General features: G+C 45.3%; 1 protein-coding gene across 2 annotated transcripts in view; it reads right to left on the bottom strand.

Annotated features, from left to right (window-relative positions):
* CSMD2 (CUB and Sushi multiple domains 2) overlaps positions 1–17,860 on the bottom strand; it is a 229,936-nt gene that overhangs the window by 110,964 nt on the left and 101,112 nt on the right. Inside the window, exons 10-13 of one of the 2 annotated variants that reach the window (XM_048969227.1) lie at positions 17,267–17,391; positions 14,854–14,975; positions 9,218–9,321; positions 5,700–5,812 (exon numbers count right to left, since the gene is read on the bottom strand). The exons of the other annotated variant lie outside the window; for it this stretch is intronic. Coding sequence (XP_048825184.1) covers positions 5,700–5,812; positions 9,218–9,321; positions 14,854–14,975; positions 17,267–17,391 — 464 coding nt within the window. The remainder of the gene's footprint in view (positions 1–5,699; positions 5,813–9,217; positions 9,322–14,853; positions 14,976–17,266; positions 17,392–17,860) is intronic. 2 annotated transcript variants of the gene reach the window in all.

Here is a 17,860-nt window from a genome sequence, read left to right as displayed (position 1 = left end):
GCAGCAGTGGGACCCTGCAGGCTCCTTCCCCCCATGGGACCATGCTGCTGGGGATGCACCACCCCTGTGCCCCTGGCTGCACAGAGCCCTGAGCCACAAAGCCTGCAGAGCTCTGCTACTGCATTCCCAAGGGTGAGGGGCCATCCCAGACCTGAGTTCAGACCCAAACTCCTACTCTGCAGCGGCTATAGGAACTGCAGTGAGAGGCTGTGCACAGATGTGCTGTGCTACGAAGCTCCAGCCACCGCAGAGGGCAACAAGCAGAGCTCCAAGTGTCCAGCATACTCAGTGCCTTTGTAAGATCAGGACATGCTCTGGCTAGCAGGTAATCAGAAAAAAAATGCAGCCAAGCAGAGAAAGAAAATAACTCCCTTTTGAGCCTCTGCTGAGAAAGAATAAAGGTAACAGGGGTGCTCTCAAGGTGCCGATTGAATGGGTGCTGCTCTGCAAACCCATCTGAGCAACTACAGAGAGAGAAAGCACCAATGTAAGAATGGCAGAGACACAAAATCACACCAACGTGTTTCACCACGTGTGTGATCTCACTGTCAGCAGCATGCAAACAGAGCCAGCCCCGTTCCTTACTCACAGAGGTCTGGAAACGGCATCTCTGCTCTGAGCAAATTCCCCGCTTCCTACATTTCTTTTCATACATCATAAAATTCATGAGATATTTGGCAGAGCTGAAATTCCAAAAATGAGTGATTCAGAAATATCAAAACATGTTACTTTGGTAAGATTGAAATGTTTCACCTGAAGAATGTTTAAGTACAGTCGTTTCCCCACTAGAATAATAGGAGTCAAAACCAAACAAGAACATCCAAATCAAGTGTTTTGACACTGTTTAAATGAAACAAGTTGAAATGAATCTCTCAAAATCCTCTCTCAAATATTACATTGTGCGGATGGGTTTTTGACAAAACAGTCGTTTCTATCAGAAATTGGTTCAGCAGGAATTTCCCAGCTGCTCTCTGGGCTGTGTGTGCTGGGGGTGGGCGCTTTGCTCAGCACTGAGCAGCCCACAGCGGTGGGGGACCCTGAGTGGCAACCTCAGCAGTGTGGGCAATGCTGTCCCACAGCCAACGCTCCATTTGGCTGCAGAACTCCACATCTCATCCTTTCCAAGGGGGCTCAGCATCTCTGCTCCTTCCTGACTCAGCTCTGCATGAACTGGAGCATCTCGGAGATGCAGCACTAGCAAAAACACATCAAAGAATCGTATCATAGAATGGCCTGGGTTGAATAGGACCACAATGATCATCTCATTCCAACCCTCTGCTGTGTGCAGGTCACCAACCAACAGACCAGGCTGCCCAGAGCCACATCCAGCCTGGCCTTGAGTGCCTCCAGGGATGGGGCATCCACAACCTGCTTGGGCAGCCTGTTCCAGTGTGTCACCACCATCCATATAGTGTGGGATTTGTGAGCACTCAGAAGACATACCTGAGGAAATCATACAAATATTAGCTCTGGTCTGAAAAACCCTTAAGAGTATACTTAGTCTTATACACACAGTTTTGCATCTATATTAACTTTGCTTAAACTAATGAAAGCTAATAGTGTTAGGAACCTGTCTTTAATGAGCCAGGAGCAGGGAGTTTCTCTTGTCTAGCTCTGAGTTGATTCCAGCCACGAGGAAAAAAGGCTCTAATGAGGAAACAGGACGAGAAGAAGATAAAGCAGAAAGGAAAGCACCTTTCTTCTTACTGCATTTCTGTCACATCCCTCCCATCCAAGCTGCTGTTGAAGGGGAAATGCAGAGATGGACCCTCCAGGCTCATTAAACCCCACAGTGCGATGTGAGATCCATCCACTGAACTCAGGTGAAACTCAAGTCCAAGGGACGTGACCTGGGGAGCAGCTCAGGCCAATGCACCATCAGCTAAAAGCCCTCACATCAGCCAGCTCAGCAGTGTTTTATGGCTGGAGTCGATATATTGAATGGAAACACGCAGTGGGAAACCAGCGCTGCTTCCTGAGTTCACCACGAGCCTAAAGCAAGGCAATGCAGAACCTAAGAACAGATACACAGAGGTGTGAAACACCTGCAGCCAGCCAGCAGCAAGGTGCAATTGTGTGTGAGGACAGAGGAAAGGACACGTGCATGCCAACACCTTTGTAAGCAGCTTGTCTGCTAGCATCTACCCAGAGTTCTGTATTTACATCTAATGCATATGCACAAAGAAACGTGGCAACCCAGCAAAGCTCACCGACCCAATGCCTCGGGCAGCACCAATTTGATTAAAACCAGAAAGGTCAGGAGAGGAGATCTTCAGGCTGCAGCTCCTAAGCCTCTTAGCAGCACAGCTCTCCGTCTGAGCTGCAAAGCTGTCCTCTCCACAGCCAAGCACTTCGTCAGCATCCCAGCAACAATAAATACTGTTTAATCATCCCCTGCCTGCAGCACGCTGCTGCCTCAGAACACAGACCTCAGCCAGCTCTACCCACACTAACCCAGTGCCAGCTGAAACCCAAACCGTATTCGTGCTTCTGAGGGCCTGTAAATGAAGTTCTAATTTGAGATTGGTGCCACCTTATGTTAACAAACATAGAAATAATTTAAATACATGATTAGATTAACAGCTGCTTTTTCCTGCTTTTGCATGTTTTAATATTTTTCTGACAGTGAATTCTGGATTGCTGATTTTATTGGACACTACTGCTTGTAATAACCTCAAGCTCACCAGGAACAAACACATCGCACCCCACACACGCCTCCAACTCCACCAATGGGGAAAATAACTGCAAAAGGATAAGGCTTGGGATTTTCAGAAGTACCTTTATCTATATGGGAGTCTGAACCCTGCCCAATTTAACCCCACATTTCTCACCAAGTTTGGAACACGTTACCTGGAGGAACGACTTAAAGAAAGCTATAGGAGGGGGATGGCCTGGGAGCTCCCAGAGAACTGTGCCAATGGCTGTGGAACAGCAGCCTGCCCCAGGGGGAAGGTATTCTCTGAAGCTGTCTTAGATTAAAGGGAGAAGAGCTGGGACCCCACGAGGCTGCAAGCTCTCTCACAAGCCAAGCACTAAATTGCAGCATCAATCAGCCTGCTACAGTTAGGAGAAGGGTAAGAATTTTGCAGCAAAGTAGAGCTTAGTCCAGATTTCCTCCGACAAGCTCTGCAAGTCCAAAAACATTGTTCACTATTATGAGAGAATGTCTGTTTAAAAGGATAAGCATGGCTGCGGTTGAGACATAGGAGATTTAGAAGTAATCTTCATGAGCATTAATGAGCCAGATCCTCAGCTGGTAAAGACTGACACAGCTTAATTGAAAATCAATGCTGTCACACCGATTTGCACCAGCTGAACATGTGTTCCAAAAGAATCCAATCTTGCAGTGCAGATTTGGAAAAGAACAGAACCTAGACATCTCATGGTTTGTATGACTCTCCCTTTACTCACAAATGAAGCAAAATTCCCAGGTAGGTTCCCCCTCCCCCAGATCTCCACATTAGAAATCTGATGGCACATCGCCCTCCTGAGCACGTCCTTTCCAGCAGGTCCTAAAATCCATGTACTAATAAGTCTCCTAGGTGTAACCATTTCAGCCCTAGCAACTGGCTTTATGATTGCATTATACCTAAAAGGTACACTAAAACTTGCATGTTTTAGGATGCATGGCTATTTAAATGTACTCTACAAGCAAAGCTCTGCTTTTCTAGGAGGCAGATTTTGGTCCTGACTTTATATTGCTCCATTAGCTGTAATTTTGCTCTCGCAGTTAGGAAGAAGCGTGCCTATAAAACTGGTACTGAAAGTTGTTAGTAAGTTAGGTATAATTTCATAATGTATTTGGCAAGTGCTAATTGCCTCTTACTTAAATGGATCTTGCTTTGCAACTCAAAGCACTTGCAAAAATGAAAAGTATTTTATGGAGTCGGCTGATCTGAGGTCAACCGAACCTCAGGACAGGGCCAGGCACACAACTGTATTTTTGTTCAGGCAGAAATCCATTTTGCAAGGTCACAAACCTGCTATACAATGACTGCAAAGATGCCCAGGAAAAGAGAAAGGATTTGAAGAGCAGGCAGCAGCTCCTAATACAGCAATCTACAGATGAAGCCACCCATAACATCTCAGCAAGCCAGAGTGGGGAAAAGTCAACTTCCTTATAGACCCACAGCTCACAGAAGAACAGCATAAACCAAGGCCCCGTATCTTTACACGACTAGAAGAATATGCCCACATTGCCCTCGGGATGAGATTGACAAATGAGATCAGATCTGAAAGCAAAGCTGGGGAGGTGCCTTCACCCCTGCACAGCAGGCAGGTGGAGATGCAGCAGAAAATCAGTCACTGACAAACGTGGCAGAAATCGACATCACAGTGACTGCAGAAAGCGTGCTTTCAGGCTGTACCACCACAGCCACTAAGACTGAAACAGCACCATTACGATGCTCCCTGGACAACCAGGCTGGATTTGCCTTTTTTTTTTCCTTCCTCATTTCCACTGTCTTTTATCTATGTCTCTAATGACTTTCTGCTGCCCTGGTCTTGCAATCCTGTAAATAGTGGAGCACTGTGACCCAGTCCCCCTCCCAGGCACTGCTCAGCCTGCTGGTCATGCTGGCATTTGGTCTGACCAGGTTTTCTAGTAGGTCAGGTCCCTTCAGGCTCCTAACTGATGCTGCTTTAGCATCAATCAGCAGCACCAGGAGGGTCAGCTCCTGGCCCAGCACAATGTGACACTTCCCTGAAACACAGTAAGTCCAAGGGAAACATTTTAAATATGGATGAATACTAATGTGCACTGAGGGCCCTTGAGAGAAACAGTTTGATTTAAGCCTCAGTGCTGCTATCAGCTGCTGCAACTCAGACCTTTCATCATCAGCCCCCATGTCTAGATAAAGATTGTACGCCTGCTTTTAGGCATCAGAGCTGAGTAAGCCATCCCTGATATCAGCAGGTTTGGGACAAAACTGAAAACGCCTTGAAAAAGAATTCAAGACAACAACAAAACCAAAAAGAAGATGCAAGTGTTCCTGTGCTGGAGGCTGCATCGTGACAAGAAGCTTATCATAGATAACAAGCTTCCCCTGGTGGGTGTGAGCCCATCAGACAGAAGTTCTTCGGAGCCATCAGAGGAAGCTGATGCTCGTCGTGCTCACACACTGTGAGACCACAAAAGATGGGAATTTCTGCAAAACCCAGCAGCATCTCTGAACAGAGACCCAGGCAAAGCTTCAGCTAGAAGCACTGTTCCCTTACATCAGTTAGAATTAAGGAGTACTTTTTACTTTCTCTAACTTTTCAGATACCTATAACAGATATGATAGAAGCTTATGGCAGAGTTCAGCATTCCCATCCTAATTCATCTGAAGAGTTTCTTTATAAAAGTCCCAGAATTAATTCTCCTTCCATTTGTAATACTCCAGATTAGCAGCTCAGACCGCTGATCTACTGGAACCACTGATAACTCCATCTCATATTCTTGCAGTCTGTTGCAGATGTCATCACTCAGCTGAAGCTCACCAACTCATCCAAAAAAGCAGATGAGAGGGCAATGAAACATTAACCATCCAGTCTGCTCTCATGGAAATCACAGAAACTGTTCTTATTGGAGCAAAGCTTCAATTTTAAGGCAAATTCTGAAGAGCTTCAGTATGTGGAGAAGCTCCTTTCTCACCAGCAGCTGAACCCATCTCATCTCCTTTTAGAAACAGTTATATTCTGAGAGACACCTGAGTTACCTTCGTACGTTGCTTTGAATCCCAGCAGGTTACTGACACTGTCTGTCTGGAAGAGGAGCCACATCTGGTGCTGTGTGCTGACAATGAGGTCGGGGACTGTGGTGCCTGTCAAGCTGTTCAAACAAATAAAACACGTCAGCAGTCTGTATGCATCCTGAACCTCAGTTTTCTCACCAAAATACAGGTCACTTACACCTCTGTGGGACAGCGTACAACCAGGACAATGCCTCTACAGTAAGAACAGCCCCCAAGAGAAAACACTGCCCCAAATCCTGAGAGATTTTCAAGGCAGATGATGCTCTCAGTGGGTTTCTGCATTCCACATACAGCAATGAGTCCTTTAGCAGAGTTGAGGGCCTGCAAGTTATTATCACCACTGCTTTAGTAACTACAGTTTAGTACCACCATTACAATATATTTATCCAGCATCAACAGTAATCATTTCCTTTCTCACTGAAGCAAAACATGAGCAAAGAAAATTCCCACAAACCACAGTGGTGACTGACTCCTCTTAAGACCTTTTAGGGATATTTTCTGGTATTCCCAAGTTAATTTCAGCACGTTCTCTGCTGCGTCTCTTTCCCAACAGAGAAATTTCCACCAGGATCTCAGAAAAGCTCTGCAAGACAAAGCACGAGCCTCCAATCTGCTGAACATCCTATGAGCCCCTGGAAAAACACAACTAATCCCAGCAGCGTGGGCTGATCAGGGCAGAGCCCACCCCACAAGGACGCTGCTCTGAGAGTGATGAGATTAAGAAAAATGCCACCAATAAAAGCTGCATTAATGAGGCATGTTTGGCTCGCTCAGCCTTTGGGATTAATCACCTCGCTGTGGTTCAACACAGCTTCAGAGCTTTATCCTCCACCCACACAGCACCCGTGCAGGCAGTTCCATGCACAGATGCCCACTTTGAGCACAGCTCCTTCTGTCTGCTTCTGAAAGCAGAGCCCTGGTGCGTGGGAAGGGATCGTTACTCCAGCAATACGAGTGCTGTCTGTCCTCGTGGCAGTGCTTAATGCTATTATACTATTTCTGCTACGGCACCACCTGAGATCAATTTGTAAGTCACCATAAGTGTAACTACTGTGGGTGGATAGGTGGTTTCTTCTGTAGTGTTTGCTTAAACCTAAACACATACATATGTATAGATACAGCCTCTGCCTGGCATCGTTCTCAAGTATGACAGCAGCACCTGAAAGACTTGATAAAATGGAACCCCAAGCTCTCAAAGCAGAATTACTGCAACCCAGAGCTGCAAGGGAATGAACCCAGCAGCTGTGTGTTGATAGCATCTCGTGAATAAATGGAACTTGCAACCTCCAGGCACAATTATGGCAATCCTCACTTTCCTGGGTAATTGGAGGCAGTATGGCTGATCTGCCAGTTACAGTTTGCTCAGAGTGACGCAAAACGAGTGCTTGAAGGGCTGTGCTATTTATTCCACCTGCTTGACACCCTTAAACCAGCTGCCTGCTGAGTCCAGGCTTTTTCCCATACCCACACAGGCACCTGGCATCAGAACTGGGACCAACGATGCCGTACAAATGCATTTCCTCCCCCCATCCCACAGATTTTCTTACCACTCACGTAAGCAATAGGAGCCACTACAACGCCTGAAACCATCACCTCTGCAACTCTGGCTGTGCAACCTGCAGGGCTTCCCCCTGAAACTGATCCATCTCCCATACCCACATCTGTACCCATCTATTGCTCTGTTACTCCTCAGCGCTCCATCAGGCATTTTATTGATTCTAGTCAGTCACAGGGATTCTGTATCTGCTAGTAAATGAAGAAGTAACCTTTTCTTAATTACTGTTTTCCATCCAGAGAGTTTGATGTGGATGGGAAAAGATGAAAAAGTGCCACTGTTGATTTTTCTCAAGTTATTTAAGCAGCAGACAGACAGGAACAAGGAACATACCAAGAAAAAAAACTTCAGAAAAGGGGTTTTTTTTAAACAGTTTTTTGCATGCCTTCCCATTCCACTTTAACAAGCTGGATGATTGATCTGGGTGCTTGTTACTTTGGGGAATAAAATCCTCACTGCAAGTCAGAAAGCTCAGCCTAACAATCTGTTATGTTCTCTGAGATGCATTTTACAGGCATGAGAGTGAGACTGAAAACAAATGGTCCTTTATACCTCAGTTTGGGGTAACGTCTGGTGCTATGAAACTTGACTCAAACGTATTTCTTGGTTTCAAAGTGCAGGACTGAGTTCGTCCTCAACAGCAGCGAATAAATGATGAGTAATAAGAACTCTCATATTTAACAGGGTTGGCTTTCTGCACGGGGGTTCCTCCATTGATTTTCAACTTTCTCTCCCAGGTAATGAATAAATAAATTCCCTTTTAGGATTAGCATCAGCAGTTCAATGGGAAGCGTTCCCCAGCAGTGGGAGAAGAGACCACAACACCCTGCAGTCAGTCACAGGGATTCTGCACCTGCATTTGCACAGCTCTGAATCCCTAATACAGACTGAGGACACATGGAATAACCAAAAGCATGGAATACATGAGGATACATGGAAAGGTGAAATGGAATATGTGGAATAATCAGAACAAAATCCAGTGAAATTTCCATAGACCTCAGGAGACAGAAAGGGGAGGGAGTGAGAAACCATTTCAGCAAGTTCTTACAAATGATTCCCTCAGCTGTAATTTGCACATTTGGACCAATCAGCTGTGAAACGTTCTGTGACACTTTAATTACAAACACTTTTGCCATAATCAGACTTTACATTTCTATACATGGCAGGTTGGAGTTTGTGATTTCAGCATCACTGCTGTTCACGTCCTGAAAAGTGCAGCAAAATGAAGCTCAGAGAAATAATGGAGACTTTGGGAAGACAGCAGACATTAAGGGGGGTGAAGGCAGAGTGGATGCAGATTCATAGGGAAAAGACATTGAAGACTTTGACACCCCTGGCTCATGTCTTTACTCAGTGGAGGCAACAGCACCTGGGCAGGACAAGAAGCCACGCTTTCAGATGCGCTCAAGACCTGATTGCATTGGCACTGTCCTGCACACCCCACGATTTGCTCTGCTTTCAGCCTCTCCCTGCATATCAGCATTCACACAATTGCACGCTGGGTGCAAAATGCTGTGACTCGAAGGTACTGCATTCACAGCCACTCTGCACTCTTAAAAATGGCTGCTCAAGAAAGGCAGCACAGGAGAGAGGTCCAAACTTTTCAGCTTCTGCTTGATTTGCATTTCCTTTGGTATCCAAATTTTAATCCTGTTCTCCCAGCTCCCTGGAAAGCCTCAGCTTCTCCCAATGGGGTCCTGACAAAGGGAATTCAAGAGAGGAGAAGCAAAGAGGTAAAAGCCTTTCTGTCAGTTGAAGCCTAAGAGAATGTGATGAGAAAAGAAAACACCACAGACAGTCAGCTCCACCAAAAATGAAAACCAGCTTATAAAATGTGCAGTGAGGAACAGCAAGCAGATCAGGCTCCTTCATCCAACCACATCTGCTCAATCTCAGCACTCAGACACGTTAAGGACGTGGTACTTACACATAAAGCACAGACTTCTGGTCTCCCACTTGTCCTCCATCACCAACTGTCAGAGTGTCATATCCTCTTTCTAGTTCAAACTCTTCAAAGGTCAGTTTGATAACCTGGCAAAGATGCAGTGTGTTAATAAGGACCAACAGCCGAGGCAGCCAGCAGATCCTCCCACCTTGTTCATTCTGCTGCTCTATTGAGGAGCACTTTGTAAGACCATTACTATCTTCAGGACATCACCTATGCTGACATCACTTTTTAGAGTCCTGTGGCACTTTTTTCAGCTGCTCTTACTGAAGTTACCTATCAGGTTTTCCTGCTTTACCTACTGATATTTTAGATGACCCCTTCATTCCCACAGTAGAATAAAAAGAAGTTTTTGCTCCTGTTCTGTCAGCACCATCCATGCAACACATTGTGACCACTGCCTTCTGCCCTGAAAGCTGCCATGCACTGCCTGCCCACAGCTGTGCATCCCTCCCCAGCTCACTCACAGCCTTCCCCCCCAACAAAAGGCAGGATTCATGGAGCTCTGCATGCACCATTTGGGAGCAGAGGTCCCACTATGTCAAGTTCCGAGTCTCTCCTGAAACCTTTTATTTGCAAATAACTGAAAATTACATTTGGAGACTGGGGAGAAAGGCCTTAAATCCATCCTTGGAGCAAGTGAACAAAGAGAAAACGCAGAGAGCTTCATTTACAGAATTGCTTTACAATTTACATCTGTGGACAACACCAGCTGACCTTAGCAGGAGCTGCCTCTGAAAGCACAGACCCAGGAAAGCACAGAGACCCGAATGCACTCATCTCTTCGCCCACAAACAAACTGCATTTCCCAACTCTCAGCAGCTTCCAGAACCAAATTCAGCTTCACACCACCTTTTGGTACCTATGAAGTTACCAAAGCAGCCCTGAGGACCTTCAGCCCAGTGCACACACAGTGCCTGCTGCCTGGGGAGAGGAAACTGCAGCTGCCACCACAATTCCACCCCAATCAGACCCCAAGGCAACCATCACCTGGGCTCTGTTAAACACCAGCACGTCTCTCTGCTCTCTCCAAGGCCTGCAGGTACTCTCTAGGATGATGACAGCATTTTTCTGTTGTGAGCTCCTCAATTTCAACCACTTCTATTAATTTATCAGATGCCAAACAGCTTCAGCGTTCTTAAAAAATAATGGGTGCGTGCAGAGTTCAAATTGAGCTGCCAGGTGCTGCCACCCTCTATATAGAAATGCAATTACCCTCTATATAGAAATGCAATTACTATTATTTAAACGAAAAGCAAATGTGGTATCTGTCTGAAGCACACTACCCAAAAGTAGCAGGATCTTGGAACAGGAGGCTTTGTGGTCCTCCACAGAAGTTTGGAACCATTAATTTTAGTCAGTAGTATCAAAATATTAACGTGTGCAGATTATTATTAAGCCATGTAACGATGGAATAATGTAATTAATGCAAAGAACACAGGGCTGTAAAACAGCACACATCATTAGTTAAACCACTCGTTCAAGTAAACCGCATTCTAGGGAGTCTGACCCTAATTAAATAACTAATTATATTCCAGTATATTGAAGACTAACCTTGTGGCTCCGGAGCAGGACGCTGAATATAATACTTATTTATCCATTTTCCTTTCCTATTTGGGCTATAGGCTGGAAATTACTTAATGATTCATTAAACAACAAGAGACCTACCAGCACATACAAACACACGGATGACACAAAACCTCAATTTTAAGCTAGTGAAGTGACAGGAAGCAATTAGCAAAGTTGAGAAAACAGGCTTCAAATGACACCTGATTCTCAGGCTTCCCATACTGCAAAGTGATTTGAAATGCAGTCACATCCATAGGAAAAAAAAAATCCCACAGTCGCTCTCTCCATGGAGCACAGCACCTCTTGCAGTTATATTCAAATGCTTTACAAGCTCACATTACTCATTCTCCCCCCGTCCTCCCCCGTCTCCAGCATCCATCCTCATCGTGATGAATCATCCCCTGGAGGGACCCATCTCTCTCCAGCGATGACACAGGAGCTTGGACAGAGCTTTATTTGGCAAGCTGGGCTCCAGGTGAGAACAACCCCAAGAGAAATACCAACCAGTGACATTTGTTATGTCAAGAAGGTTCAGAAATAGTTTGGATGCAAATGCACCAATTATCATATGCATTTCTCAGTTCCCCAGTGATTTATTTTTCCAGTGTGGTTGAAAATAATTCCCACAGCACCAAAGACTGGGGGGAAAACAAAAATCTGTCAGCCCTCAATACTCCCCCAAATAGCTTTTCTATGTCATCCCCTGTATAGGAAACAGTTCCGAGTTGTCAGCTGAAGAGCACTGTGCCCCTAATGCTGTTTATGTGGGTTTTTGAGCAAAGTTGGAGGGGATTATGTAGCTCAGAGAATCTGGCTCACAGTTCTTTTCCAAATATAGAACAGATGACTTGCAAATGAGTTCTAAATTCAGCTCAGTGGTTTTCCCATCGCTCGTATTAAAAGCTCCATAGAACAGGACCCGATCCAAAGACCACTCAAGTCAATGAAAAGATTACCACTGACTTCAGCAGGCTTCAGCTCTGGCCCAGAATGCTTTAATCTTCAAAGTACTTCATGGGCATTTTAATTAATTCATCTTCCACTCCTCCCTCACCCATGCTGGGGGCCCTACAGTGATGATATCATCCCCTCTGCACAAAAGCAATGTGAGTCAGGGAGGTGAGCTCGCCATTCTAGCAACATGCTTCTAACATGGGCCTTAAAGTCAGAGTTTGACACGTCCAGGAACGTCCAACAAACAGCACTAGTTGATTTGTGAGGCAGGAATAGCAGGGACTGACCAGGCATTAGAACACAGCATTACGTGGAGCTGTGCACACCTTGCAGCGTGTGGCCATAGCTGCCCCCAAGGCCAGCACCAGGGATTGCTTTTGGATGAAAGGAGCCTCTGTGCCACTGAACCGACTTGGCATTTTGTACATTGACCCATGAAACCCGTGGTCCTCTCTGCACAGCTTTGGTGTCTGGAGCCTTGATGAACTCTTTACATACTTTTACAGCAATGGATTCCATGCTGCTGTCTCCCATTTACTGCTGCTCCTTGCCTGGGCTCACACAGCCACGCAGAGGAGAGCTGTCAGGCTGCAGTTTGCTACAGCTCCAAGTAATGTGAGCATGCAAAGCACCGTGCAATGAACACGCATGCACAGCAGTGCCTTCCCCAAAACAGTCACTGAATTTCTCCCAGCCTTCGCTTCAAAGAGACTGAGATGTTCCCTACCTGTAAATCGCGCTTCCAGGATGAAACGCTCAACAAACAAATTCTCTCAGAAACCCTTCATAAGCTGATGTTGCTAATTAACTATTTATCACTTCAAACAAAAGGCAACCAGCCGTCTTTTCACAGACAGGTAACACAAACTGCTGATTTATCAACCTATCCTTCTTATTTCTGTTGTGCTACACCTCCATACAGGGCATGCTGTAGCATGGAGCAGAAGTTCCAGTCAACCTCTGTTGAGTTATTACGTACTGAAAGGAATGGATTTTGACAATTTCAGTTCGCTTTGTGATGTACAAAAGCTAAGGAACAGATTTGGTTTCGCTCCCAACAGCTTATGACCAAACAGCTTTAAAAGCTCCTAAAGAATCCAACCAGGGGAAGAGGAGAAACTCAGACTCTAAGTAGGAATTAAAAAAAGAAAGTGAGTTTCTGAAAAATGAGACAGCATGCCCAGGAAGCTTCCAGAAGGAGAAGTTTGTCCTATGGCACTGCTGAAGAAGCAGAGAAAGTTTGCTGCTACCATCTGGGCTAGGCACGAGGCTGGCAGAAAAGCCAGAAAATGAACAGAACTGAACATTAGATTCCAAAAACTCAACCCTAAAGCAATGTGAAATAGGGTCAAAAAAACCTGTCAGAGTGGCCTGTAATCATTTATTGGTGTTTAATTGCCTTTTCCTCCCTCCTAAGTGGTGGAGGCAGCCTGCCCAAAACCCAGGAAATATCCATGGTTAACTCAGCACCAATTCTTTCTAAAGCCAGGATTATTTTATCCAAGAAATTGGGATTTTGTTCATATTTGAAAGACAAAGATGCACAAAAAGAAAGAGATATAATAGATACATCACAGCCTAAAAAGCTGATGTACTCAACAGCCTGTCCATACATAGGCAACACACATCTGAGGGTCAGCAGGACGCAGGCTGAGACACAGCTGAGACGTGAGCAGCAATGGCTGCAGTTACACGTGGTCTGCTCTCCAGTTGCACATTACCTTGATGAAGGAGAACCTCCAGGGTCTGATTAACCAGCAGATCACTCCTAATAAATGAGTACTGGAACAATACCCTGATTTCACAATCCAGTTTCCCAGAATTTGGGTCATTACGAGGCTCCCGTGCAGCCAAACCTGCTAATGACAGCCCTTTAACTACAAACTCATTCTGCAATTGGAACATAGGAATACCCCTCATTAGAACTGCAATCCACCAACGATGTCTACTTATTAAAGGCTTCACACCGAGGTCAATGGGGAGAAAGCAGCAGAACTCAGCTGAGCGCCGCAGGTGAGCGCACACAGTGCCACCCCATCCCTGCAGAAAGAAGGCTGCAGTGTGGATGGCTGCCAGCATTCCTACAGGCTGGAACAACTTCTTGTGAACGATGAGATCCTGGGACACCATCATGTCTGTGAAATGACTTCCTTGGATCAGCAGCATAGGGCTGAGTGCCAGAATGCAAGGCTGTCTGGAGGCAAGGCCCAAGAAATAATTGACTGGATAAGCACATGAGCTCAGTGCCTTGGAATGCAAGGCTTGCTCCTGAACTAATGAAAATTATGTTAGGAGGAATCCAGGCACGGAGAAGAATGAAAACTGTTTTCTTTCAAGAGCAGAAGTGCTGAATACCTCGGGGTATTTTGAGCTACACAGCAACAGAGTCCTTTTTGTTTTTATTTCCCATACGGATCTGGAGGAGAGGAGCAGGCAGAGTTTGCAAGGAGGGGAGAAGAGATAAGAGGCTCTGAGCCTTGTTTTCCTGTGCCAGTGGAAAATGGAAAAGGTCTCAGCCTTGGATGGATCAGTGACACTGAATTTGAACCCTTCCAAACTGCACAAGTTGACTAAAAGGGAAAAAAAAACATCGCTACCAACATCCACTGTTCCAAACACGACAGAAAGGACTTTTGTATTAACTTTACATACTGTTTAGATAACAGTGAAGAGAAATACTTGTTTGAGGGCTGAAATCCCCATTGATTATGGGCCAGCTATCATCCAGAAAGAAGTGATGAGAAATGAGGGTTTCTGGCACAGCTGAGCACTGGCTTAGGGAGATGCTTTGCTAAGCTGTTCGGTGTTTCACCACCATTCTCACCAAGATATCAAAGAGATTTCGATTAAAAATAATTACATTCTCTTTTAATTACACCCTTTAATAAACTGATTCTTCAGCACTGACAGAATATGACACGTCACAGTCTATAACGACGGTTGGGGATGTGAGAAGCCCGTGGAGAGAGGGGGGGGTATGACTTCAGAAACAGAACCCTGAAGGGCTAAAACGCCAGAGCACAGTGCTGTGAAGAAGCACAGCTCCACACTGCTTCAGTGAAGGCAACAAAAAGAAATGCATCTCCAAGACCTACCTTGGCTGGGTTGAGCGCAGTGATGACCCACACGCAGTAGGCATTGTTATCGTACTGGACGGGGTAGTTGGGAGATGTTATCACACCGCTGGGACCACGGAGGTACATGTCACACATCCGTGCTGTGAACAGAAAAGCAAGGCAGACGTGTGAGGGAGATCTGTTGGCTTGGAGATGAACGCTGTGCTCCTTGCGTAGAGACTGGAGATGCACAGCAGTATGAAGGCGTGGGAGAATGAAATATTGTTGCTGGGTTGTTCACTAGCCAAAACTGTCACTGTCTTCCATGTAACATCAGAGACGACGCATTTATCTGTGATGATGGGTTGAGTGGGGTGTTTTCAGGAGCTACCAAAGAGATGGACCACCAGACCAACACATTCCTCTCTCTCACACTGATTTAGTATTTTCTTACTATATTAAAGCCCTCGAAGAAATATTTTCACATCCAGGACAATGAAAGCAACCACATGGAATATGCAGTTCCTTTTTCATGTTCCAGGAAAGTTACATTTCCTTTCCTCCTTGCAAGCCTAAAAAAAATCTTGCACATCAAAAATTCATTAGGTGAGGGCTGACTTCATTCTGATACAACTGCTGGCTCAAAGAACGACGATGGCAACTCAGCTTCACATCTCAAAAACATCTTAGGTAAAGTAAAAGCTGAAAAGTGCTTAAGGGGGAATTTTTTGCTTGTGGTGTTCCTTTGATGCAATATTTAATCAGAAAATGTGAAGAACAGCATCTTAGTTTTGTAACTGCATCTGCTGTTGTAATGGATCCTCAAAATTCATCTCTCAAGTTTCAAAGGAGTCATACTTGCAAATAAGGCATCCGCAAGGCTTTTCCATCCCTAGACAACAGCGAATCATGGAGAATGATGTCCTGGTTGAATTGTTTGACCACATGGCAGATCTGCATTCTGCACGTGTGACCCAGCCCCTGGCGGCCATTACACCTACCCTGTCCTATCCTACAGAAAGTAGTTAAGCCTTCTTATTCCCATTATAAGAGCGGGCAACAGGAGCACAAAAAAGATTAAGAGACGCTCCCTGGGAGCCATAGGGAGCCTGCTGCAGATGGGGAAGCTGAAATGCAGCCTCCAAGCCAGTGGCAAGATGCTCCATTACCACGCATCAGAAGATGGCAGAGTCCAATGGATCTGAACTGACTGATCAGGTGCCCTGCAAGCTGAAAGAAACCCATCACCCAGCAACAAAATGAAAACGGAAAAAGTGCTTTAGAACTGAAATAAAAAGCAAGAGGGAAACTTTTTACGAAGAAACAACCCAGAAGTTAGTGGTAGGAAAAAAATTAAGTTGATTCATAGAATCCTAATAACGCAGGCAAATCCTTTCTTATCTCTTGCGAGAGGACACCATAAATTTCCTTTATAGTGTCACATATTTATGCCAAATATCCTCTTACACTGATTCAATTTATTCTACGCTTGTTTCAAGAATTAGATGGGATTCCAAAGCCTTGAAAACCTCTGCAGATGAAATTAAAGAAAAAAGAGGTGAAAAAATACCAATTTATGACTTTAAGAGCTTTAGATGGATTTAGCTTCAAATATTACAAGTAGTTCATTATTAGCATTACAAACAGCACAATTATGCATGCCACTTTATATACAGAGAAAGGATAGAGTGAAAGAAAACAGAATGGCCAAGGGCAAAATGGACACCAGTTCTCATTTCTTCACTGAAACAAAGCTCCATTTGCTGATGGCTCTCGGTGAGGCCAGAAGGTGACCAGTTTGATGTTGGGTTCCAGACCTCCACCTCGTGTCCTCTCCTCCTTAAATGTTAAGGGGAAATATCGGGGGTGGAGCAAACAAAAAGGGGCAGAAAGCTAATGAGGCTCCACAGTTAAGAGAATTAGTTTTGTTAATTCCATTCCACTGGAAAAGTATGAGGTCCTACTGCTGGCAAGGCCAAACCCCCATTGCCAAGAGCACAAATGCTCACAGTGCAGTGCAGACCAACCAGCAGCACAGAGCTGATGTCTGACAACAGCTTGAGAGCACTGAGGTTGCTCTCCTGGCTGCACCTCCTGTCTGAGTGAGGGTTTTGAAAACAGCATATAATGTTCAGCAAAGGTTTAAACTGTTCTAGGACTGCCTGACAACGTAATTGTCTTTGAAAGGGAAGGAAAGACTGAACCAAGCAGAAGCTAAACAACAGGGGTTGTACGAAGCTGCCTCTGAGAGGAACCAGAGATGGTCTTCCATAGGGCAGCCTCCAGTTAAACACTGCTTTGAGAAGCAGAGCTCTAAGCCAAAAGGAAAAGGCAACAGGCAGCAACCAAGTGGGGACAAACTTAAGGACAGAATGGGTGATGCATGAACGTGACATGCTGGGTTTTCTCATTAGTCCTCATCACTCAGTGAAAAACAACTTTGCCTTCTTACCTCTGCACACTGGCCTGTGGTCACTCCAGGCAACAATGATGTCGCTCACTCTCTTACAGGTGATGCTTTTGGATCCCTGTAAATCGTAGCCCTCGTTACAGGTGAACTGGATGCTGGAGCCTAACCTAGCAGACAGAACAGAGGGGAAAGTCAGCGATTGAGACGCCTCTTCAGCAACAGCTCTGTCTCTTGCTTTTTACTATCCAAACTGTGAACAGAGAGAGTTCACTGGCCCTCCAGGCAACAGTGGAAATGAATGAGGGGCCAGCTTTTCCTCATTCATTTCCTCGTGCTGGGCGCTGGTTGCCTGAGGTGGTGAGAGTCCAAGAACAGATTTGAGTCTTTCAATGCAACTTCAGTGGGAGTTTTGTTCAGTTCGGGAGCTCACACTCAGTCCCAGGAGATGACAATGCTTATAAAGAACAAAATCTTTATCTACTACTGAAAGATTTGTTCTTTGTTCTATCGCTTTGGATTCGGATCTTTTGCTGCTTAAAGCAGTGCTGTATTATTCACTGAGGCGACACAATGCCGGTTTCACAGCAGCTGAGAATTTATCCTATGGCATTTAGGGACTCTATTGGGAATACCCTT

The sequence above is a fragment of the Lagopus muta genome, chromosome 23, assembly GCF_023343835.1.
Source record: "Lagopus muta isolate bLagMut1 chromosome 23, bLagMut1 primary, whole genome shotgun sequence".
NCBI lineage: Eukaryota > Metazoa > Chordata > Aves > Galliformes > Phasianidae > Lagopus > Lagopus muta.
The sequence above is the reverse complement of the archived record's forward strand: the minus strand, read 5'-3'. Positions and strand labels throughout refer to the sequence as shown.